Source organism: Phocoena sinus, chromosome 13 (genome assembly GCF_008692025.1).
Source record: "Phocoena sinus isolate mPhoSin1 chromosome 13, mPhoSin1.pri, whole genome shotgun sequence".
NCBI classification, from domain to species: Eukaryota; Metazoa; Chordata; class Mammalia; order Artiodactyla; family Phocoenidae; genus Phocoena; species Phocoena sinus.
The window spans coordinates 29,908,349-29,933,747 of NC_045775.1; the positions used below are offsets into that span (position 1 = coordinate 29,908,349).

General features: G+C 35.2%; 1 protein-coding gene across 6 annotated transcripts in view; it reads right to left on the bottom strand.

Annotated features, from left to right (window-relative positions):
* PRKD3 (protein kinase D3) overlaps positions 1 to 25,399 on the bottom strand; it is a 73,420-nt gene that overhangs the window by 7,901 nt on the left and 40,120 nt on the right. For 5 of the 6 annotated variants that reach the window (XM_032652946.1, XM_032652949.1, XM_032652950.1 and 2 more), the window contains 11 exons: positions 23,279 to 23,471; positions 20,186 to 20,263; positions 17,098 to 17,281; positions 15,673 to 15,796; positions 13,389 to 13,466; positions 11,932 to 12,208; positions 9,039 to 9,091; positions 6,345 to 6,417; positions 5,202 to 5,308; positions 635 to 796; positions 300 to 398 (listed from right to left, as the gene is read on the bottom strand). In XM_032652946.1, coding sequence (XP_032508837.1) covers positions 300 to 398; positions 635 to 796; positions 5,202 to 5,308; positions 6,345 to 6,417; positions 9,039 to 9,091; positions 11,932 to 12,208; positions 13,389 to 13,466; positions 15,673 to 15,796; positions 17,098 to 17,281; positions 20,186 to 20,263; positions 23,279 to 23,471 — 1,428 coding nt within the window. The remainder of the gene's footprint in view (positions 1 to 299; positions 399 to 634; positions 797 to 5,201; positions 5,309 to 6,344; positions 6,418 to 9,038; positions 9,092 to 11,931; positions 12,209 to 13,388; positions 13,467 to 15,672; positions 15,797 to 17,097; positions 17,282 to 20,185; positions 20,264 to 23,278; positions 23,472 to 25,399) is intronic. The other variant, XM_032652948.1, reaches the window with a different exon arrangement.

Here is a 25,399-nt window from a genome sequence, read left to right on the forward strand (position 1 = left end):
ATTCCCAACCCACAGGGAGGGGTGGATTGTGCAAAAAGTGCAAAAAAATTATTCCTTTGAGAACTGGTCTAAAAAGTCATTAAGTCTAAAAAGTCTTCATGAAAATAATATAATTAGTAAAATCTGAATTCAGACTACTCAGGTATACATCCTCAATGGCAGTTATAAGGTAGAAACTTTTTTTCTGTATGATGGTTATGTACTGAACCTACAGCACTGCCTTTCATTACGTGGGTACTTCATAATGTTGTCAGACAGATACTTAAAACCATACTTTAAAAAGGTTCTGAATATCTCACCTGAGGAAATGGCTCTGCTGATGCGAGTAGCACATTTTCTGGCTTTAAATCGCAGTGCACAATATTCTTAAAATGTAGATTCCTTAATGCAACAAGTATCTGTTATTGAAGAAAACAGAATTTTTTTCTATTTCTGGAAAAATCACAGCTAAACACTAACTGGACCCCTTGAGTGGTATAATAATTTAAAAAGTCCACTACAGTTCATCAAGATTTAACTAAAAGTGTTATTCTGTTCTTCAAAGTTAACAATTCCCACAATGTTACAATATGTAAAAGCACTACCATTTCTTGTAGTTTTTATTATTTTCTAGTTTCAAAAAAAGTTAAAATACCTGTGTGACCATGAATTTAGTTATTCGTTCTGGTAGTCGACTTTTCTCACTGGATAGAATCATCTCCAACATATCTCCATGCAGCTTTTCCATTACTACAAAAACTCGTTCTGGGGTTTCAAACATACATTCCAGGTTTACAATCCCAGGATGGTGCAAATTCTGAAGAGTTGCAGGATATTTATGTGACCAACTTGAGTAAAAGTTTTACTGTGCAAATATTAATATCTAACAATGTGCTGCAATTAATTGTATGGAATAACGGCACAGAAAGCAAAAAATAGCTTAGAAAAATAAATAAAAGCAAACAAAAAGGATCATAGATTTTGATTTTCCAAGTTCTGTACTGGAGAGTGGATGCACTGAAGGGAAAGAATATCTTCCCAGTTTTTCCAATATAAATGCCCTTGTCCATTACTACTTCTATTCCTTCCTTCTCATCTTTTTAATCTTCTGATAGTACTCCAATTTTATGCTGTCCATCAATAGGCACCAACTGCCAATCAAAGTTTAGCCAATTACACAGAGCTTTGGTTCTTTGGGGCTGTTTGTGAGGGTCTTAGCTCAAACTGGTGGTTTTGTCTTTAAGGTAGTTATTTATCTAAGTCTTGATCTCGTTGTATTATACCTTGATTTGGTCTTCCCTCTTTTAGGCTCAGCATGTCTTTACTACCATCACCCCTTTTTCTTAAGCACTACTAGGTTAACAGGGTTGGAGAAATACAAAGCTGAATGTGATACTGTATCTGCTAATAAAAAAAGCAATCTATCTTAACTGATATTTAAAAAAGAAACAAAACTTCTTCAAAAGCAATTTGAGAAGTCAGCCATACACAAAAAACATTCAATGGTTCTTTATTTCTGGACATAAATCTAAATTCCTCTGTGTGGATTTTAATATCTTCAGTAGTCTGGTTTCATTCTTATTCAGTCTCAAATATTGGCCCAAGTGATTAAACTTTTTAATACTTATTAACAGAAACATATTTTTCTTATGCTTTTTTTCCTTACTATGGGTATCTAAGTATGCCAAGAGGGCAAACTTTTTTCGGCCTATGTGAAGTTGGGCTCCATCTCTAAAATGTGTTTTGAATACACCATCATTTCTCAATTCCCACTGTAATGCCTCCAGTTTAGCTCACGTTGCCTCTCTTCCAGACTACTGCAGTAGTTGCCACTGCACTCTATGCAGCACTGCTTATCCCATGGTACTGTATCACGTGTATATGTGTCTTACTCTGTAGCCTAGTAAGTTCCTTGAGAGCAGAGACTGTGTCTTAGTCACTTTTAGCTCAACTTCTGAATCATGGTTGGTGTTTTAAAAATGTTTAGAAAGTGAATAGCAAATGCAAGATAAATACTGTTTACTAATCAGCTTAAAACAAGTTAATGACATGGTGTTCCAGGTAGCAAAATAAAAAGTGACACAATCTTATAGTAGATACATGAAAGTGAAATACCCCACAGTGGTGGGGCATGATAATGGCAGTAAGCAGAAGATTCAGAACATCATAACTCTGACCGATTTAGAGTTGGAAGTGTGGTTGGCTGTCCCCTATGTTGCAGCTGACTACCTCTTAAGTTTCTTTTTTCCCCCCACCATCCTTGGAAACACATGCATGCACACACAAAAATAGAAATATGCTGTAACATAAATTCTTTTAACCACTTCTTCTATTTGTTTAAATGTCCTATTTCCTCTAGAGTCTGTTTTGGTAAATTACACTTTCATAGAGAATCATTTTCTCCAGGTTTTCAAGTTTATCTAACAGAGTTACACAAGATAGTATCTTAAGATTCCCTAAAATTTTTTCAGTATTTGTGATCGTCTCTCCAAAATGTTGTTATATCTTCTTATATTGATTTGGTTGGGCTTATCTTATTGTTATCCACTCCCCACCCCCGCCCAATAATCAACTTTTGGATTTATTATACTAAATTTATTAATTTCCTTTTTTATCTTTGTTAATTCCTTCTGTTTTCCTCAGGTTGACTGTTCATCCTTCAACTTCTTGAGTTAGACTCTTAATTTATTTATGTTCATTTTTTCTTGATTAAATGTTTGAGGTTACCAAGATTTCTGTAAGCAATAGTCCAAAAGCTCTGATATACAGTATTTCCACAATTATTTTCTAAATACTCCAATCTTGATTTTGCTCTCTGATTCAAGAATTAAGACTCAAAAAAAAATTTTTTTCAGGTGGTGGGAGTTTTTGTTTTCTGATTTTATAATTTATTCCTAGCTTTAGTGCATTAAGACCAAAAAGTACTGTTTATTCTACTGTTTTTTTGAATTAATAGGGTGCTTATTTGTTTTTAGGGTACAGTGTTCAACATAAACTGGTTAGATCTACCTTATACTGTTTAGGCCTCCTATGTTCTTTTGTCTATCTCATCTGTCATGGACTACTAATGTGCTCCCTGTATGGTCTCTAGTTTTCCTTTATAGATGTTGTTGATGCCATTTGGTTTAGTGTGATTTGCACTCTTCCACTGTTAAGAGTGCCCTACTTCAGTTCACTTCATGTGTTTTCTCTTGAATTAAATCTTATTAGATCATGACTCCCTTGGCTTTCTTCTATTTGAGAGGAACTAGAGAGAGGCTGTCACGACTGTAGAGCCAGAAAGAGCCAGCAAAACCAGTTTTTATTGTGCGTCTTCCTACATTTGCCTGGTCCATTTCCACTGTTTTTGGAAAAACTTCCACCTATTTTGTAGGGCTGAACTCTTTTCTATTTTTGTTAAAGATAGAGTATGCTTTTCTGTTTATCATTTTTCTTGTAGCTTTTGGGTGATTTCCAAGAAGAGAAGGGGAAAATACTGAATTTATACTACAACAAACTAGAAATTTTGCTCTTAAGTTTCTGAGAACGTTTTCCCCTTTACATAGGGACCCATGAGAGTGCCTCACCTTTTATCCCACTACTCTACTACCCTCTTCAGGCAACAGCAAAAGGACATTTGACATTACTATAGCCCTGTGAAATGAAAGTGAAAAATCCCACAGGCGACAATTATTTAATTCTGAAATATTTTCATTCTGAAAATAACCAGAGGGCTATAATAATAAAGTGTTTACATTGTGTATTATCTGGAAATTCCTAAATTCAGTTATTAAGATTTGCAGTTGATAACATGTGGGAAAAAAGCTTCAGTATTTAGTACAGAGCTGTGTTTGTGATGTGATCAAAGTAACGAGAACTTTTACGTGGAATCTAAAATACGACACAAATGAACGTATCTACAAAATAGAAACAGACTCACAGACACAGAGAACAGACTTGTGGTTGCTAAGGTGGAGGGCGGGTGGGGGCAGGATGGATTGGGAGCTTGGGATTAGCAGATGCAAACTAATATATATATGATGGATAAAAAACAAGGTCCTATTGTATAGCATAGGAAACTATATTCAATATCCTGTGATAATGGAAAAGAATATGAAGAATACATATATGTATAACTGAGTCACTTTGCTGTACAGCAGAAATTAACACAACATTGTAAATCAACTATACTTCAATAAAAATATTTTAAAATGACAAGGAAAAATCAATCCTTATGAATAAATCCTTAATATTTATTTTTTTGCATATTGATTGGATATTGAGAAAGAGTCCAAAATTAGATATGAAAAAAGATCTCTAACAGTATATTCAAACCCTAATGCAGAGTCTGAATGCTGTTAATATCCTATTTTAAAGGTAGCTTTATAGGAGGAGGCAGCCTTGAAGTGACCACAGGTAGCTTGTAGACCACAATCTTTTGATTATCACTCCTCTGAAAAAAAGTGAGGCAAATGTTACTAACAGTGACCAATAATGTAATAAATGTAAAATTAATTACATGTTTATAAGTTTCTTACCTTCTTCTCCAAAGAAGCACAAGTTCAATAGGCTGTGTCCTCTTGAACTTCACCCACAAGCAAATGGGGCTCTGACAGCATTAACTATCATATCACCATGATTTCTTAAATACTATGCAAAAGCTACACAATGAATTAATAAATATTTGCATATTATAAATTAATTATATGATATTCAGAAAAATAAAGCTAAATTTTACTCTTCTAGATGACGTCCAAAAGAGATAAAAATGCTAAATAAAAATACACAGTAATTTATTTTATGGGATTTAAGTCATTGCCAATATATCTTTAAAAATATACTTTAATGGACTAAACTATTATAATGAAACGTGGTGGTAGAAGTATCAAAGTATTTTGAGCTCATGGAGTGATGAATTAAGAATGAAATTTGAGTTTTTTTAGTTTAAGATTTTCCTTAGGAAAATGTGTTCTAAACAAACTACTACCATAATGGCAGTCCTTGTAACTCCTAGATTATTGTATCCTAATTTTGCCTTTAAAAAAAAAAAAACTTAGGGAGTTAATTCAGATGCTCACCAGCCTCTCACTGAGCCAAAAGGTCATAAAATGAGAACGAAGAAAAATGAGAACAAAGAAAGCAAAAACCAAAATCTTATCAGCACACTAACTAGACTTGGATTTAAAAGCTCATAAATCAAAAATTAAAACCAATACAAAGCAACTTTTTGGGGTTTTTTTTACCTGTAAAATAGCCACTTCATTACGGAGCTGACTCTCCTGTTTTGTGGGGAATCTCATCTTATCAATTACTTTAATAGCCACATCCCTTCCAGTCTTCCTGTGTTTTCCTATTTTTAAAAAAAGTACAGAAAAGAAAGACGACACAAATTGACATCCCACATACAATACAAAAGCTTTATCAGGAAGTTATCCACAAACAAATTGATATGTATGTATTTTTGTATTTCTTTTTTTCAGCTCATTTTGTTCTTTCTCCATCATTAACCTTTAATTTTAAGAAATAAATTATATTTTCCCTTATAGTAACTGCCCCTAATAAAGGCTGTTTCATTATTTGAAACAGCAGGAGGAAATTTGAATGAACCTGTTTGCTGAAAAATAATCCACTTTATTAAAGAAATGATAGTTAAATATGTGACTTAGTCTTTAGAAATTCTGTCAAGATAGAAACATTGTACCAATTAATTAATTTTATTCTAGGTTTACTGGATCAGCACAGAGTGACTTAACTATACAACCTTCAGGCAGAAAGGCCAACTAGTCTCAGTAAGGAATGAAAGGGTTTAACATTACTTTCCTTTTATACCTTGTTTCATAGCTTATAAAGTACTTTTATATATAGTAGGTTTAGAACTATGCAGGTCAGGTTTTATTAGCTCCATTAAACTGATGAAAGATACTGAGGCACAGTGAGGTTAAATGACTTTGCCAATGGAAGTCACAGAGCTGGATAAGATTCCATGTCTTCAGACCTGATACCATTCATGCCAATAGTAGACAAACGGTGCCATTTGTGTGAGAAAACCAGTGGGGCATATACTTCAATAAACAAACTTTCATAGTCCAACATAAACTTCAAACCATTTATTTTTCCCAAACATCTTTATGTGTAAGCTACAAGAAAAGATAAAGACTATTGTGAATTTTCTTATTCTTTCTGTTACTTTTTAAAGTTCTTAGTTTAAATTGAGGAATTAATACTCAGTTATAGTGAAAAGAGCTTAGCTAAATGTATGTAGGTTAACCTTTGAGAAAAACACCACTTGACGAAACTGTGACAAGATGTTAACAGCTGGTAGATGTTTTTAAATTTCATAATTTTTCTATGTTATCTACAATATGCAAAAGGCTGTAGTTGCTTACCTCCATAAACGATACCAAATTGGCCTGAACCAAGCACCTCATCTGCAAAGATCTGGTAAACGGTACTGATGTCCTATTTAGGGAAAAAGTAAGCAGTGTTATTACCTCTGTGAAATAATGTCAACATCTCAGACTCTTTTCATTCAAATACTTAAATACATTTTAGTTTTTATGATTGACAGAACTAATTTTCACAAAATGTTTTATGAAATATAGGCTTTCTATGTCCTAAAAAAGCCCAACTTTAATACAATGACTCAATGCACAACTATAATGTATTCTGTAAGAAGACACTTGGGAAAAAATGCTTTGAATTAAAAAATATATTTATTGGGCTTCCCTGGTGGCGCAGTGGTTGAGAATCCGCCTGCCAATGCAGCGGACACGGGTTCAAGCCCTGGACCAGGAAGATCTCACATGCCGCGGAGCAGCTAAGCCCGTGAGCCACAACTACTGACCCTGCGCTCTAGAGCCTGCAAGCCACAACTACTGAGCCCACGAGCCACAACTACTGAAGCCCGTGTGCCTAGAGCCTGTGCTCTGCAACAAGAGAAGCCACCTCAACGAGAAGCCTGCGCACTGCAACGAACAGTCCCTGCTCGCCGCAACTAGAGAAAGCGGCACACAGCAACGAAGAACCAAAGCAGCCAAAATATATATATATATATATATATATATATATATATATATATATATATATATATTTATTAAGTAGTGATCTATAAAAAGTAAATTAACATAAAAAATTAAGAACAAAGTTTTACCTACTTTACCATTAAAGAGATTTGCTATCTTTGATTTGAAAGAAAAACTCAAAGGTTCATATTATTGAGATCAGACTAATTTTAAAGACTGATGAAAAGAGTATGTGTAGCTCATATCCACTCCTCTATCTCCTCCCTTCCGCCCCTCCCTTCCGTCTTCCTTTTTCTTCGCTAGTGGTTGTCGCTGTCAGAGAGCTCCTGGAAGGCGCTTGGCAACGCTCCCCACAGGTCTTCAGTCAAGGTCTGTCTTTTGTTTGGGTATGTGCTACAGTCTCCATGAAGCCAGGGACTACACCTGTCTCGTTCAGTGTTACATTCCCAGACAGTGCGGGTCTCACTGCAGTCACGTGACTGGATAAACCAAGTCTCCTAGGCCTCATTCCCTCATTGGTAAAGTGGATATAATAACATCTATCTCACTGGATTTTTAAGTGAATTAAATGAGAATATATACAAAGTGTCAAATCCAGTGCCTGGCATATAAAAATCAGTAATTCTGGGCTTCCCTGGTGGCGCAGTGGTTGAGAGTCTGCCTGCTGATGCTGGGGACACAGGTTCGTGCCCCGGTCCGGGAAGATCCCACAGGCCGCGGAGCGGCTGGGCCCGTGAGCCATGGCCGTTGAGCCTGCGCGTCTGGAGCCTATGCTCCGCAACGGGAGAGGCCACAATAGTGAGAGGCCCGCGTACCGCAAAAAAAAAAAAAAAAAAAAAAAAAAAAAAAAAAAAGTAATTCCACAAATCCTAATTTCTGTTTAAATTAGGTAATCGTAAGTAAGCTGAATTCTCTGGGACTGGTCTTCTTATCTGTAAAACTGAAATGAGAAAACATCTTTCTCTCCCCAATAATCTGGTACCTATTCTACCTACCCCTAGGACAAGAGAGACACGGATTAAATCTCACTGAAACCCTCTATCTCCCATAGCACTACTGGATATCAGTCTTCACTGCAATCTTAGAAAATCCAACAACATTTACATGTTATAGAGCAATAACAGCTGGATGCCCCAGTTAAAGAATAAGAGATTTTATCAGAGAAATTTATATATAGCTAATGAACAATTTTCTGACTTCTTTTTCTAGGCTTTTTTCTTTCTAATCCAGGGGTTGGCATACTATGGCTTGTGGGCCAAATCCAGCCTGCTGCCTCTTTTTGTACAGCCCCTGAACTAAAAACAGTTTTAATTTTTTTTTAACAGTTTTAATTTTTAAATGGTTAAAAAACATCAAAATAATAATGTCTTGTGAAACATGAAATTATATGAAATTCAAATATATGTGACCACAAATAAAGTTTTACTGGAAAACAGCCATGCTTATTCCTTTAAGTAGTGCCTACAGCTTTCTCACGACAATGGCCAAGTTGAGTTCATAACTGTATATGGTCTGCAAGGCCTAAAATATTTACTTCTATCCCTTTATAGAAAGTATGCTGATCGTACTGTAATCCCCCACATGTACCTACATACACCAGCTGAAGTGAGTCTTGACTCTTCCTTAAAATCCTACATTTTCTGCTTCTCTGTACTTGCATGAAATGTTCCCCCATCCATATCCTCTCAGCACTTGTGTCAAAACTCTTTTCCATCCTTTTAGGCATATTTCAAGTTGTACTTCCTTTGAGAAGCTTTCCCGGCTCTGACCCAGAAAGAAGTAGCCTCTCCCTTCTCTTTGAACTAGTCTATCACTTTGTGATATTCTAATGTCACTTACAAAAAGTTAATTTTATTTTCATAATTTAAAAGGAAACTGCCTCAGTTTCCTTCATAAAGCAGAACTCCTCAGGGAAGTTATCACCCACACATCCTAGCCTAGTGTCTTTAGGCAAACTGCACAACACTTTGGGCTATAAACTTATTTTCCCAATAAGATTTCACATTTTATTTTCCTTAATCACCCAATTTGCCTATTTTAGCTGTAATGTTTACTCACCACATTCTCCTGGATCTGACAATTAGATACAGAGATACTGGTAGACAAATCTTCTGTAAAATATAAGAATGATGTACGGAAAAAAAACCTGTTAGTCCATAACTTAGTAATAATAATTACTGACATGTGAATGCTCACAATATATTAAATTTTAAAAACTAGCTAACATACACTTAATATAATTAAATTCATTAAAACAAAATTAAAAAACAATTTATCCATATACAATACTAATCCATCAACAGGAAACTGGTTAAATAAAATATGATACGTCCATACAAAATACTATCTAAACATTTAAGGATGTAGGGCTATAAGAACTGAGTCAGAAAGCTATTTATGACATTATTAAGTTAAAAAGGTAAGTTGCAGTGTAGTGGCATTTGAATCGAAAACAAACAAAATATGATTACTTCTGGTGAGTGAGAGAGGTGGGGTTGAGGAACAAAGGTTTAATCTTTATACACTTTTAGACTGCTTACATTTTAAAAAATGCATAAAAAGTATTACTGTCATAATAAAAACATATCTATATACTGACATTGAAATATATCTGATATAAAATAGTTGATGAAACCAAGTTGTAAAGATCACACATCTTTTATGACAAAAATGTATTTTTGTGTGAAAATAAAATTATAACAATGTAGTATAGACTCCCCTCCCCACAAGCCATCCCCAAATCAAGACATATACACCAAACTGTTAATAATGGTTTTCTGAGGGGGGAGATATATGATTGGGAATAGGGGGATGTGTCACATGTGTATAGGGAGGAATTTCTCATATTACATATTTCTATAAAGTTTAAATGTCTGTATTACTTTGGTAAACAAAGGAAGAAACTGACAAGAAAAAGGAAAAAGGGAAATTTGGAAAGTAAGCAAGAGACTAGTTGTCAAAAATCTAGAATCTCAGTGACAACTCAAAGATATGAAATTTCCTTCATAATTCCAAATATAAAAATGTAAAACTTCATTAAGAAGGAAATATAAGCAACTATACATCAAAAATAAGTCAGATGACTGTGGAAAAACTCCATTTTAAAATATAAGGCCAATTTAAAAATATTTTTAAAAATCCAAAAATTAAATATTAATGAAACAGACATAAAAGGCACAGCATCAACTAAATTAATGAGCCTAAAATTCTGCTTTTCAGTAGTTCCAGTTTCCTAGTTTAAGTCAATATTTTATTTTCTTTCAAAGGCCTCCACTGTCTAACTTCACCCAGTTTTAATTTCTGTTGCTTCCCAGGAGAACTCTACTCTAGACACGTTACAAGGACAGCGGCAGCAGCAACACAGTAATAGTTTCACTAATGGGTCAGGAATGATGCGAAGTGCATCATATGCATTTATTATCATTTCCCTTTCAGATTAGAGAAGAGAAGAGGCCAAGATCATGAAGCTAGTAAAGCAGCAGAACTGGGCTTTCATCTTCCAGAGTTCTCACTCTTAGCCCTTCTGCAACCTGTTTTTAGGGACTCTTAATCCTAGGGAAGAGGTCCATGGATGGGCTTGAGAAGGTCCCTAAATCCAGTTATATATAAAATTTGTGTGTTATGTGCCCGCATTATTTTCTGGGGGAAGAGGTCCATGGTTTTAATTAGAATATCAGACAGTTCTGTCTGAAATTCCCTCAAATTTAAGAAGCACTGTGGATATCCATTTATTCAACCTTTAGGAATCAATATTCAACACCAAACATTTTCATGGTCATTACCCTCATCCCTTTGATCACACTTGTCTCCTCAACACCAGTGACACCCCCTCCACCCCTCCCAGGTTAGCTCTGCCTATCCTAACTTACTTGAGATCCAAGGTCAAGGTTCAAATCAGGCTCCGCTATCATGAAGTCTCTGCTTACTCTTCCTATCCATATCTGAGTTCCTCGAGAAATGCACTACTCATTTTTGCACTCTACTGCTTTATGCTACCATCTAACACTTATATACGTTACGTCCTATTTCCCTTAGTAGCTTTTAAATTTTCTGTGTTTCTTTCGTATTCTAGCTCAGGGCGTAGCATAATGCCGGGAACAGGTATACCAAGTAGCATAGCTGAACTGAAATAAAGAACATTTAGAAACTGGTTGAGGGAACTCCCTGGAGGTCCAGTGGTTAAGACTCAGCATTTTCACTGCCGGAGCCTGGGTTCAATCCCTGGTCGGGGAACTAAGATCCCGCAAGCTGTGCAGCGCAGCCAAAAAAGAAGAAAAAAAGAAAATGGTTGATACCTCTTTCAACTTAAATATTATTTGTCTAATGAATGAATGATGTTTCCCCATAAACGAAATAATGCCAATGGAAGGGAAAGTGACATTTTACTATGGCTTTCTGATTAAGTGTTCACTTGAACCTTTATCAAATTTAGGTTTTACTTTATAAATTTTGTTAGTGCAAAGGACATATGTTTCAATATTTTTTTAATGTTTCTGAATGTTTTAATTCAGTTAAAAGAAATACAGCATTTCTGACTTCACAGATTTCCTGAGTATGTGAACTGTAACACTTTATAGCCTGAAAATCCCACCATGAAGCAAAATTCTAATACTAGTAGTTTACTCAACACCTTATGGTTCTCTTTCATTTAATGCTGACAACCCTATAAAGTAGGTACTATTACAGAGAACGAAAGTACTTGCTAAGATCACATAACAGGTTGGCAGAACCAGAATTTAAACGTAGTGACACTGACTCTGGAACCTAGCTCTGGGGATTGTATACATATATTATAACCAACATAATTTTGTAAAGGAATTAACTAATGGTATTGGTTACTAAAAATGAAGCTTAAAATGAGCATTAAAAATAAATACAAAAACACAACTACACCCACAAAATGTTTAAGAACCAAAGGGGGAAAAAAGCCATCAACAAGCTTATTGCTTACTGTGATCTTTCCCTTGCCCTGGAGAAGTACAAACACTTGCTTGAGGGGTAACAGGCATGAGAGCTTGGCGAATTGCTTTTTCCCAGCTCTGTGCTACGTCAAGTCCCACTCCAGTGGCAGCAAGAACAGGATTGTGAGAGCTGTCCCCACTGTTCTCGCCAACAAAGTATACCATAGTATCAGTGATGATTTCAAAACAGTGTGGGTTGCTGCCTTGTGAAATGTTCGTGAAATCTTGTGGGGAAGATATGCGAAGAATCTCTGAAAGTGGAATTTCCTGAAGCAAAAATTAAGCATTATAAAATATGAATACATCTTTTTTTAATTTTCAAATACACTAAACATCAAAGATATGTGTTTCTAGTGAATACCATTAAGACAAACACAAGTACGTGACACATGGGACATACAGTCAAGTCTTAATGATGGCATCTGCTTTGAATGATCTGCATGTCCATCAATGCCAGAGGCAGAGCATGGGGTGTAATAATCAAGCTAGTGATTCAGGCCTGTAGCAGATCATTAGAATGAAAGGAAGGAAAGGATTTAGGAGGGCACTTGCCACTACACTTGTCATTTCCCAGTTATCACTGAATCAACTCAACAGCTACTACTCTACTGGCTATCTGCAAGATACAGCCCCAAAGGAGTACGAAACAGAAATAACAGCAGCAAAAGAAGAATGTCACTGTTAAGTTATTCAAGCACTCCATTCTGGTTCTGTCCATAACTGTAACAATCATTTATGTTTAGTCCCCTTCCTAAAGCAAAAAACTTATTTAAAAAAACCCAACCAGCTCAAAGCAATTCACTAGTTTCTATACTTTTTCTTACTGATACAACTGCTACACTGACAATTTTGTTGGGTGTCAGTCTGTGACACGGCAAAATGTGAAGCAAGTCAAGCAAAGAGGACTATACAAAGGAAAAGAAGAGCCAAAGGAAGCATCTAAGAACTGGGGTCTGAGGTAAAATGGAAGATGGGAGAAATGCCGAATACCACATTTGCCTCTTCTGGACCAGCAATGATCATGGGACTTTCTTAACAGTCTAATCTAAATCATAGTATAGTCATCCCTCAGTGTGCAAGGGGGACTGGTGCCAGGACTCCCCGTGGATACCAAAATCCACAGATGCTCAAGTCCATTGTATACAATGGTTAGGCATCCACAGATATGGAGGACCATTTGGTACCCAGAAGATAAGCAGCAGCAACCTGACAGGACAAAAACAAACACGCAACGAAAACAACCTTTGGTAGCAGGGCTGCTTATGGGGGGTGAAATGGAGGGGTAGAGGACAGTTGCTTCAACAAGGAACTTAACAGTGACCTCTATAAACTACATTAGGAACAGTTGTATAAGCCAATATAACAATTAATAAATATTATTTGGATATATTTGGAAAACATACAGTATTTTAATGTACATATTTTTTTAAAGATGTGAAATCTTTACCTTATAATATTTTGATCCCGATTCGTTTTGAAACAATGTTAGACATTTGCTGTCCAGTCTCCAGTAATGCCTCTTTCTCTATAAAGAGCATAAAACTGTGAGGTTCAAAAGTAATGATTCCCCCAAAGTGCCTGAACTTTCCTTCCCCTTTCATTTCTATCCATAAGTTTGTACTTTTGAATAGGTTTAAAATTCGTGAGGTTCAAAATTCGGAGAATTAAAAGGATATATAGTGAAAACTACACTTGCATCATCACTCCTATCTCACTCCCACCCTTACTCCAGGCGAGCAATGTTATTAGGTTTTGGGGATTCCTTTGCAAGAATCTTATGCATGCATACACAAATACATATGTATTGCACACACACAGATGTGTAATTTACCTATAGGCTAAATTTCTAAAGGTTGGCTTACTGGGTCAAAAGATACATGCACATGTCATTTTACTTGACAGTGTTAAATTATCTGGCACAAGATGTGATCGAATTTACAGTCTCATCAGCAAACATGCCTAACTTGCTCAAACCTTCACTAATGCAGCATGTTACTAGACCTTTTGATCTTTTGCTACACTGATAAATAAAAATTGGTATTTTGGTAAAATTTTAAATTGTATTTTTTATTAAAAACGAGATCAAGATCCTACATTTAAAAGTCATTTGTATTTCCTTGTCTGTGAATGTTCATATTCATTGCCCATTTTTCTATTGTATTCTGGTCTTTTTTTCCACTTGTTTAGAATATGAGTTGAAAATACTTTTTCCAGTTTGTCATTTGTCTTTGCTTTTGTTCTTTGCCATGCAGAATTTTTTTTTTTACGTATGTCTTTAAATCATTTTTTTAAATTAATACTTTACTTTTTGGGAGCAGTTTTAAGGTTCACAGCAAATTAAGGGGAAGATACAGAGATTTCCGATATACTCCCTTGTCCCCACGCATGTGTAACCCTCCTCATCATGAACACCCCTCATCAGAGTGGCACATTTGTTACAACTGATAAACCTACACTGATATATCATAATCACAAAAGTCCAGTTTATATTATAGTTCACTCTTGGTATTATACATTCTATGGGTTTGGACAAATGCATAATGACATGTATCTATCATCATGGTATCATATAGAGTATTCTCACTGCCCTAAAAATTCTGTGTTATGCCTATTCATACTTACAAGTCTCCACCCCTAACTGTGATCTTTTTACTGCCTCCATAGTTTTGCCTTTTCTAGAATGAATATCATATGGTTGGAATCATACAGTATGTAATCTTTTTACATTGGCTTCTTTCACTTAGTAATATACATTAAAGATTCCTCCATGTCTTTTCATGGCTTGACAGCTCATTCATTGCTTTTTAGTGCTGAATAATATTCCATTGTCTGGATATACCACAATTTATTTATCCACTTACCTACTGAAGGACATTTATTACTTCCAGGTTTTTGGCAATTATTAATAAAGCTACTATAAATATCCATATGCAGGTTTCTGTATGAACATAAGTTTTTATCTCCTTTGGGTAAACAGCAAAGAGTACAACATATGGATCACATGGTAAAAGCATTTTAGTTTTGTAAGAAACTGCGGAACTGTCTTCAAAAGTCAGCAATACCATTTTGTGTTCCTAAGCAGTCAAAGAAAGTTCCCGTTGCTCTAATCTTGCCAGAATTTAGTGTTCTCAGTGTTTAGGTTTTTGGCTATTCTAACAGGTGTGCAGTAGTATGTCACTGTTTTAATTTGCATTTAATTTGCCTGATGACATATGATGTGGAGCATCTTTTCATATTCTTATTTGCCATCTAAGTACCTTCTTTGGTGAGGTACGTGTTAAGGTCTTCGGCACACTTTTTAATCAGGTTGTTTTCTTACTGTTGAATTTTAAGAGTTTTTTGTATATTTTGGAGAACAGTCTTTTATCAGATGTCTCTTTTGCAAATATTTTCTCCAAGTCTGTGGCTTGCCTTCTCAATCTTTTAACATTGTCTTTTGCCAAACAGAAGTTTTTTATTTTAATGAATCCAGTGTTATCAATTATTTCTTTCATAGATTGTGCATTTGGTGTTATACCACCAGACCCGCTTTGAATCTCTACTGCTCTACCAGTTTATAAAAATAGTACATTAAATATTCCACCTTTGAAATATTCTTTACAAATGTAATGATAGTTCCAGTACTATGATGTCTTAATATATATCTCATTCTCATTTTGATTTTAAAAATGCACAAAATAAAGCATATAACAAAGTTTCACTACCATAATAAAATGCCTGTGATTACTGACCAGGGTGTCCCTGCTGGTGTAATGGACCATCCACCCTTCCTTCACCATCGTGCTGCTCTTCCTCTTTGTGTGCTTGATGGATTGTACGACCCTCATTAGCGGAATATTATTGCTTGTTGATGGACTAAAAAATATTTAAAATTTATGACAAATATTTACAACTTCAACTTAAAAAATCATAAATACTGTAAGCTCATCAAGCCCTTTTAAAGATAATTAAGCTAAAATTCTTCAAAATATCTTAGGAAGATAAACAATGGCTTAAGAAGAAGAAAATAAATTAGTCCTGTTATGATGATACATAGTTAATTTATAAAAGACTAAGATAATACTGTAAGTCATCAGTATTTGTCATCACATGTTTTTGGAGGGTCACAAAACATAAGAAAACAACGAGGGACTTCTCTGATGGCACAGTGGTTAAGAATCCGCCTGCCAATGCAGGGGACACAGGTTCAATCCCTGGTCTGGGAAGACCCCACATGCCGCAGAGCACCTAAGCCCATGCACATCAATTACTGAGCCTGCACTCTAGAGCCTGCAAGCCACAACTACTGAGCCCATGCACCACAACTACTGAAGCCCGCATGCCTAGAGCCCATGCTCTGCAACAAGAGAAGCCACCGCAGTGAGAAGCCTGCATACTGCAATGAAGTGTAGCCCCGGCTCACCGCAACTAGAGGAAGCCTGCACACAGCAACGAAGACCCAACACAGCCAAAAATAAATAAAGTTATTAAAAAAAGAAAAGAAAACAATGAATAGAGCAGAAAGAATCCTCCCCATTTGGAAAATCTGGAGCCTGGGAGAGGGTCTCATTTGGGATTGCTGCTAGGAATCTTCCTACCCTAGGCAGCATGATAAATTTTATCACAAAGTAGTATATCCTATAGGCTATATCTATAAAAAACTGTATTTCTATAAACATAGGAAGATATTTAAGTCTTATAATCTGGTAGCATTTTTACAAAGTGCTAAAAGATTAATTGTAATATGAAAACTGTCCCCAAATTCATCACCATCATCTTTGTGCCACATTCTCAGATATAGATTCTTACTGGTGTTTCCAACATCAGGTAATCTGCCTGTGTGAAGAAATTGGTTGCTTCAACTGATGGTTCAATTTTGGCACTTTGTGATGGATGCTCTACAGCTAGATATTATATCTAGACTATATTTAAATAAAGCATTTTCCTCTTTAAGAAAACAGGATTCTCATACCTTCCCATCTTGAGTGGACAGCAAGAGTAATATAATTTATTTCAGAAAAAAACTGTGGTACATGTAAAAGTATTAGGCACAATTTAACCGGTTTTAAATTACATTTTAGGTCCTACTTAAAGAGATGTGGCTTGTTCTTTCTTAACAGAGCTCCTGGACTGACCCTGCATTTGGAAGTAGCTTGCAATCCTTACACACACGTTACCTGATTGTTTTAACAGCTTCTTCATCTCTTTCCACATCAAGATCAGATGGATCCAGGAAGAACATTTTATCTTCTGGGGGAGATGGTTCCTCTGTGTCATCCAAGCCCCGACTACCATCACTATTCATGTCACTACTGTCAATATCCATTGGTATATCTGTATCTGTTCCCAGAGTAGAAGGTTCTGGCAAAGTTTTAAATGAATTCAGAATTTTATATTAATGGAATATCAATACACCTAAACAGAGACAGTGTATTAAATGTGAAAAAAAGTTTTAAAATTCTTAAATGAAAATATAGGAAAATATTTTTATGATTCAGGATAAAGAAATATTTCTTAGGACAATATAAAATGTACAAACCATAAGGCAGAAAATTAATTTGATTGCATTATAATTTTAAATTGACATGCCGAAAGATACTAGAAGCAAAGTAAAAGATTAGCTAACACTATTACACATCTAGTCAACTGATTTTCTGCAAGGGTCTAAGACAATACAATGAAGAAAGAATAAATAGTCTGTTCAATATATGGTGCTAGGACAACTGGACATCTACATGCAAAAAAAATGAAATTGGAATTCTTCCTTAAACCAATTACAAAAATTAACTTAAAGTGGATCACAGACCTAAATGTAAGAGCTTAATCTATAAAACTCTTAGAAGAAAACATAGGAGTAATCTTTGTGACCTTGAGTTAGGCAAAGCCTTCTTAGATATACCACCAAAAACCTAAGTGACAAAAGAAAAAAATAAATAAATTGGACTTCATCAAAATTAAAAGCTTCTCTGCTGCAAATGATACCTCAAGAAAGTGAAAAGACAGCACACAGTGTGGGAGAAAGCATTTTCAAATCATATATCAAATAAGGGACTTGTATCCAGAATACTTAAAGAACTCTTACAACTCAATAATAAAAAGAAAAGTAACCTAGTTAAATGAGCAAAGGACGAGAATAGATATTTCTCCAAAGCAGATGTAAAAATGACCAATAAGTATATAAAAAGATATGCAATATCTGGGAAATGCAAATCAAAACAACAATGAGACATCACTCCATACTCACTGGGATGGCAATAATCAAAATGACAGACAATAACAAGTGGTGCAGGATACACAGAAATTAGAATCCTCATACACTGCTGGTGGGAATGTAAAATGGTACAGCTGCTTTGGAAAACAGTTTGGCAGTCTTCAAAATGTTATACACAGGGTTACCATATGACTCTACAATTCCACTATTGGCTATCTACCCAAGTGAAAGGAAAACATACGTACTCATCAGTACTCAAGTGTTCACAGAAGCATTGTTCATAATAGCTCCAAAGGAGATACAACTCAAAGGACCATCGACTGACTGGTGAATGGATAAATAAAATGTAGTCTATTCATGCAGAGGAATATTATTCATCAATAAAAAAAGAATGAAGTATTGATACATGTTACATGGATGAACCTTGAAAACATTCTGCTAAATGAAAGAAACCAGTCACAAAAGACTACACATTGTATGATTCTATTTATATGAAATGTCTAGAATAGACAAACCCATAGAGATAAAAGCTGATTTAGTGGTTGCCAGGGCTAATGGGGAAGAGTGGATGGGAAGTGACTACTAATAGGTATGGAGTTCTTTTCAGGATGATGAAAATGTTCTAAAATTAGATTGTAGTGATGGCTGCATAGCTGTGAATAAACTAAATGTGTGAACTGTAAGGTATACAAATCATATCTCAATAAAGCTGACAAAGAATTAGTAGAATATATAGCATATGAACAGGTAACTTATAGGGGCAAAACCCATAATTAACCAGTAAACATCTGAAAGATGCTCAAACTCATTAATATAAAGACAAACGCACATTAAAATAAATAAAATAGTATTTCATATCCATTTGTCAAAAGGTAGAGAAGTACAAAAATACATGAACTAGATAAATCTAGAAAAGACTTTAATCATTGAAAAACTGCATCAATTCCAAGCAACTGAAATGAGAAAACCAATCATGCTCTGTCAATGGTGTTAAATAGCAACCACAGAAAACATGCCATAAGAGAAAATGTTAAATTCTTAAGGAGTTTAATTTCCACTCCTTATGCTTTTCTTCTACAGAACTACTTACATTCAATTTTTACTAGTCATGTAAATGTTACGGAAAAATTATGCTGAAGGTTTAGAGTCATTACTCCTTCCTTCCAAAAAGGGTAATCACTTTGAGTGATATAATATTGAAAAGAGAAAACAAACAAACAAAACAAAACAAAAACAAAAATAGATGGTAAAAAGCAAAAATGGGGCTGCCCTGGTGGCGCAGTGGTTGAGAGTCCGCCTGCTGATGCAGGGGACACGGGTTCGTGCCCCAGTCCAGGAAGAGCCCACATGCCGCGGAGCGGCTGGGCCTGTGAGCCATGGCTGCTGAGCCTGCGTGTCCGGAGCCTGTGCTCCGCAACGGGAGAGGCCACGACAGTGAGAGGCCCGCGTACCGCAAGAAAAAAAAAGCAAAAATGTTTCGTTAATGATTATTTGATGGAGAAAGAGAAAGTGAGACAGTACATTAAGTTCTAAAAGACTACGGACTAAGAAACCAGACCATATGGGTTCAAATCCCAGCTCTACCACTTATTAGTTGTATTTCTTGGGCAAGTTATTTAATTTAATGTTTTTGTGTCTAAGTTTACTCATCTATAAGTCCTTATCTCAAAAGGTTGTTCTTAGGTTTAAATGTCAATATATGTAAAGAGTTTAGAACAATGCCTGACATACAGTAAGCAGTCAATAAATACTAGAAATATGAAATAGGTCTAAGAACAGCAGGGTTATAAAATAAGTATTAAAGATAAAAGAGGATATGCAGCACCACTGGCCACATTAGACTACAGAGTGGTAGGTGGTTAAAGGTAAGACGGAGAGGTATAATTAAAAGTATACTGTTACTGATCTCCGTATTTTGCTTGATTATTAAATCAGAAAAAAGTCGAAGTTAAAAAACAAAGTAAGCAAAATAAAATATGCAAATATAACCTTATACAAAGATAATACACAAAAGAATTGTGATCTTTTCTGGAAATTAAGAAAAGGACTTTTACCTCCATTGAAAGTAACCTCTCCAAGGCAGTCTCTTGGTACTTTTGATGCACATCGTTTATGGCAGTTGAATTTACAATCTAAAATAAAATATTCACCTTATTAATTTATATAAAAATGTCAGGCAGTATCAGAATATGGTTAAGACTTTCTTTACTCACACACAGAGTATTATTAATAATGATGATGAAATAATAAAGATTTCCTCTACTAAGAACTCTGGCTTTGGATTAAAGGTCTGGTTTCAAATTCTGAAACTACCTCTTAAACAGTTGTTTAATCCCTCAGGGCTCAGTTTCTATATCTGTAAAATGAAGTTTATACTACTTGTATAACACTTTGCCAAAATGTTGCTGCAGCTCCATGTTTCCTTCCCTTACCTCACATTCTTCTTTCCACATACCCCTTAAGAGTTTCTCAGGCTGATTAAATTCCTTTCCAACATATGTCAGGCACTTACTTTCAATTCCTAATTATTAGGACCTGGTGCACATGCAGAAAAGGGATTGCAATTCTACAACCATTTATTAGGAATTAGTAAGGGCTTTCCCATACAACCCTGTAAGGAAGGCCTGAGCTTCTCATGCACAAGGTCTCTCACCTGCATTACAAAATGGCTCTGTTCAGCCTGCAAGAACCTCAGAGCTGATTGCATTGCAGATCAGTGTCAGATCCCAACTGTACCATACTACTGTGTAACTCAGTGGTCCCCAACTGTGGCCATCAGACCAGCAGTAGCAGTATCATTTGAGAACTTGTTAGAAACGCATGTTCTTGGGCCCTACCCCTAACATTTGTAACTCTGGGAGTGGGGCTGAGAAATGTGTGCTTTAATGACTTCTTTAGTTAATACTAAAATTGAGACCCACTGCTATAACTACTGTCTAACACAACCTTCGAAATACTTCTACCAACAATAAATGGGTAAAAATAATTTCAAGTCCTGCTTTAGAATAATTCTGTAACCCCTGTGATTCAAGAAAATTCTGGGAATCATGCCAATAGCACAGGGCAAAGGTCATTACAAGAAAAAGCTCCATGAAATTAGTATTTTGGTGGAGGATAAAACTTGCATTATATAGTAATGTCTTTAAAATAAGAGACCCTAATAAATTCATATATGATATTACTATCTTGCATACATCTTAAATAATTAGTTTTTTATCTCATGAGATTTGCAAATTCTGAAAATAACAAGGTTTCCCTTTCCCTTTGAAATGTAGAGCCAAATTTGTGGCCCACCTGCAGCCAAGTATGTAGGTTCTAATGACAGGCATTTATACTTCTCCATATTCCTACCTATGTTTTTATTAATTAGTTTATGCTTTCTTTTATTCTATATATGCTTATATAAGCTGCCTTGAAATTTTAACATAACAAAGTAGAAAATAAACAGATGAATGAATAAATGAACTGCTGTTCTTAGAATTGTATGTTTTCTTAAACGTTCCAGCATAACTGTTTTATCTTAACTATTTTTTTTCTTAGCTTGACAAGTGAATGAAAATGACTACTTTACTTTTTAAGTATCTTAATTCATATTATAAAAATACAAGGATCCCTAAATTATGATTTTTTCATAGATAACTAAAATACTTGAAGAGAAATATAACCTGATATTTTCTGAACCAATATAAGCATAAAACAGTATTCTTTTAGAGCTCTAAGAAGTTAAACTAATAACCCAGTGGTAGAGTTCACTGATTTTATTTCAAAATTCATTAATCTACATATTTATTTTAGTTCCCTTATAAAATACTGTATTTTTTTGCATGTGGTTTTAGAATGTTTCTGTTCTGCTCAGCAGAACGGTGTTATTTACTACCTTTACTAAAATTATCTGCTGGCTAGAATTTGTACATCTGTTCTTAATGTTCTTTCCCAAAACATTCCTTAGTGGCTGCTTGCCAATCCACTTTAGTGTTGATATTTTAAAGTATTAATTTATATATTAACTCATATTCAAAAGTAAGCTGTTGAAATAAAATTTCAACATTTAATTAAGCCTGCCTGATGGTTATTAAATATTGGCAACAAATGTACAACCTATTCTCTATTTGATATTATCCTATGTAGCCATATATTGCCAAGAAAAGTTTTCTTATATATTTAAGTTAAATTTACATATAATTATTTGATTCAACATTGTAAACAGGATTTATTGTTGCAAAGATCTCAACTGTAATGTTTTACCTAGATAAAACTAGGTAATTCAATTCCACAAATAGTTCTATATAAAAAGTATAGTATCAAGAACTATTAAAATAATCACATGAAAAATAAGTACATAAGATTATAGACAAATTAGTTATGTCTTATCCTGGCTCAATGCCTTAAAACATATTTGAACTCTATTTTGGTTTCACATAATTGTGTAGCACTGTTGAGAAGAAGATATGTGACAAAAAGATAAAAGCATCTTTAAAAAGCATTAAAACATTATGTAACTAGAGGAAAAACTTATTCCATTGTTCTATTAAAAACCTAGTTCATTAAGAGATGTTTTTGGAATACTATGATAGTGTTCTGGGTTAGTATCCAAATACAGGTGGTCCCCATTACAATTCCACTGGCTTCTACTATAGTCTGCCTATTTCAGTGTGATTACTGTCTGGAATGACAATTTTTGTACAGCTCCATAGCTACGTAATTAGAAAAAAAAAACAAAACACCTGTAATATGTTGGTGTGCATGTGTGTGTATGAATATTTAATGGCAAGAGGAGGGCATTATTTTATATTTTGGGTAGTGTCTGGCTTTGAAATTAGAAAGACTTAAGGTCAAATATTAGCTTATCTGCTTACTAACTGTTCCATATTGGCAAGTGTTAAGCAGCCACACCTCAGATCCAAATTCTAGTTTTTCTGTTTATACTCCAATTTTTCTTTAGCCCAGCTCCTGGTACAGAATACACATATTGCAGATACTAGTCGTCGCATACAGGTGCGTGCATATTAATTTTATCTTTTTTAAGTTAAGTATGAGCCCAATTTACAGGTATCTGCTTAATGCTTCTGAAATAAAAAATATTTTAAACCTGTATTTGCTAACAAAAACAAATATAAATTTTACTTAAGAAAAACATCCAATCCTACCTTTACACTGCATTCCTTGCCGAAAGAGGCCTTTCAGTAACCGCTTGCAGTACTGACATATGGTGGGACGGGTATAAGAGTGAACAGCAAATGTGTGTGGAACTTTTACCCTGCACATGACCATCTTTTCCATCCAAATTGGGCGACCACTCCAAGAAGGAATTCTCTTACTGGGTTCCTGGTGAACATGTGACTAAAACATAAGTAATTTCTATAAGTGTAAGTCGATATAAAAACAAAGTATTAAGATCAGGGCTTGACCACAAAAGTCATTTATTTCAAACACTAAAGCCAAAAACCTAAAAATGTGCGTCTCAGCAGTTTCCTTTGGAAGCTTAGCTTACCAACCCTTGAATGAGAAAAGTGCAGACTTTTTTTGCTATTATTTATGCTAGAAAACAAAAAGATATTTTCATCCTCCCATACATATATTCACTGATTAACTATTATTTCCAGGCACATATGACATTTTACAAATAAAAAACAGAACTTAAAATTAATTTATAACATGTTCAAATACCTTCAAAAACCTTACCAAGAAATTAGTCACAGGAAAATTAAGTAAATTCAGAAAATGTTAGTGCTGCTCACGCTGAGTTACTGAATACAACGTCTGAAAACATTCTGAAACAAACCTTAGTTTTTCTAATTTATTTTAACAAATACTAAAACAAGCATGTGAAAATCTAAGTTTAATTAATGTTGATGATACAAACAATGGCAGATACAAACTAAAACAACTTTACCCTTAGTAATTATGCTTTAGGAAGTTCCTTAATATTTTAAGTATTTTCCAATTATTTGGGTTTTTTCTCTTAGGTGAGCAAAAAGGAAAGTTAAAGGTGATGTTGGTTAAAATTTTTTGTGTAATCTGAGGGATAAATGGATTATTTAACTATGAACCTTTCTAAGTATACAAAGGAAATAATCAATTTAAATTATAGGTCAGATGAATATGGTTCATCATATTAATTCAGCATTCACTGATTATAACTGGCCAGGCTCTATGAAAAAGAATACAGTCTATATTCTCAAGAATAAAATCCAAATACCTAACTACCACCTAGATGTATAACAGATTTTGTTGTAGCTGCTTGCATCTTCACTGCCAAAACTTCCTTCTATAACTGGTAATGTCTGTAACTCAGAGAAGCTGAGTCATGGTACATTGATATGTTCAACCACTAGAAGCAAAAGAAGCCAGAAAAAACCAAGAGATAGAGAAGTATACAGGAGAAATGAGGGGAGGAGAAAATAAAAGGCTTTTTTGAAAAAAGTAGGAAGAAGGAAGAAGAAAAGGACTGACCACTGGAGGACAGCACTATAAAAATAACACAGATACAGCCTCTGATGGATAGTTTTTCACTAAAGTGTAGCCAGAAATGTTCTAAAGAAAATTATGAAGCAGTTTAAGAAAAGTACAAAAAGATGGGACTTCCCTGGTGGCACAGTGGTTAAGAATCTGCCTGCCAATGCAGAGGACACGGGTTCGAGTCCTGGTCCGGGAAGATCCCATATGCCGCGGAGCAACTAAGCCCATGCGCCACAACTACTGAGCCTGCGCTCTAGAGCCTGCGAGCCACAACTACTGAAGCCCGCATGCCACAACTACTGAGCCTGCGCTCTAGAGCCTGTGAGCCACAACTACTGAAGTCTCCGCGCCTAGAGCCCGTGCTCCGCAACAAGAGAAGCCACCACAATGAGAAGCCTGAGCCCCGCAATGAAGAGTAGCCCCTGCTCGCCGCAACTAGAGAAAGGCCACGCACAGCAATGAAGACCCAACACAGCCAAAAATAAATAAATTAAATAAATAAATTTTTTAAAAAAGGAAAGTACAAAAAGAATGTTAAAACACGAACCAAACTTACATATTTCAGCTGTCTAAGGTATCCTGCTCTAGTGTGGCCCACCCCTCCTCCATTTACACACCACCTTCAGCAAAAGGAGCATCACAGTGATTCTGCAGAGCTGATAAAGCAGCCAGTGGGAACTAGAAACAGATGCTTTAAGCTTTTGCTCATCCCTGGCCCCCTAGTCTAGTGGTGACTCAACACTGTGCTTCTCTTGCTTCTGCTTCTACCACTCAGTTTGTCTCAAGTTTAAAACATGTAACATGGAAAG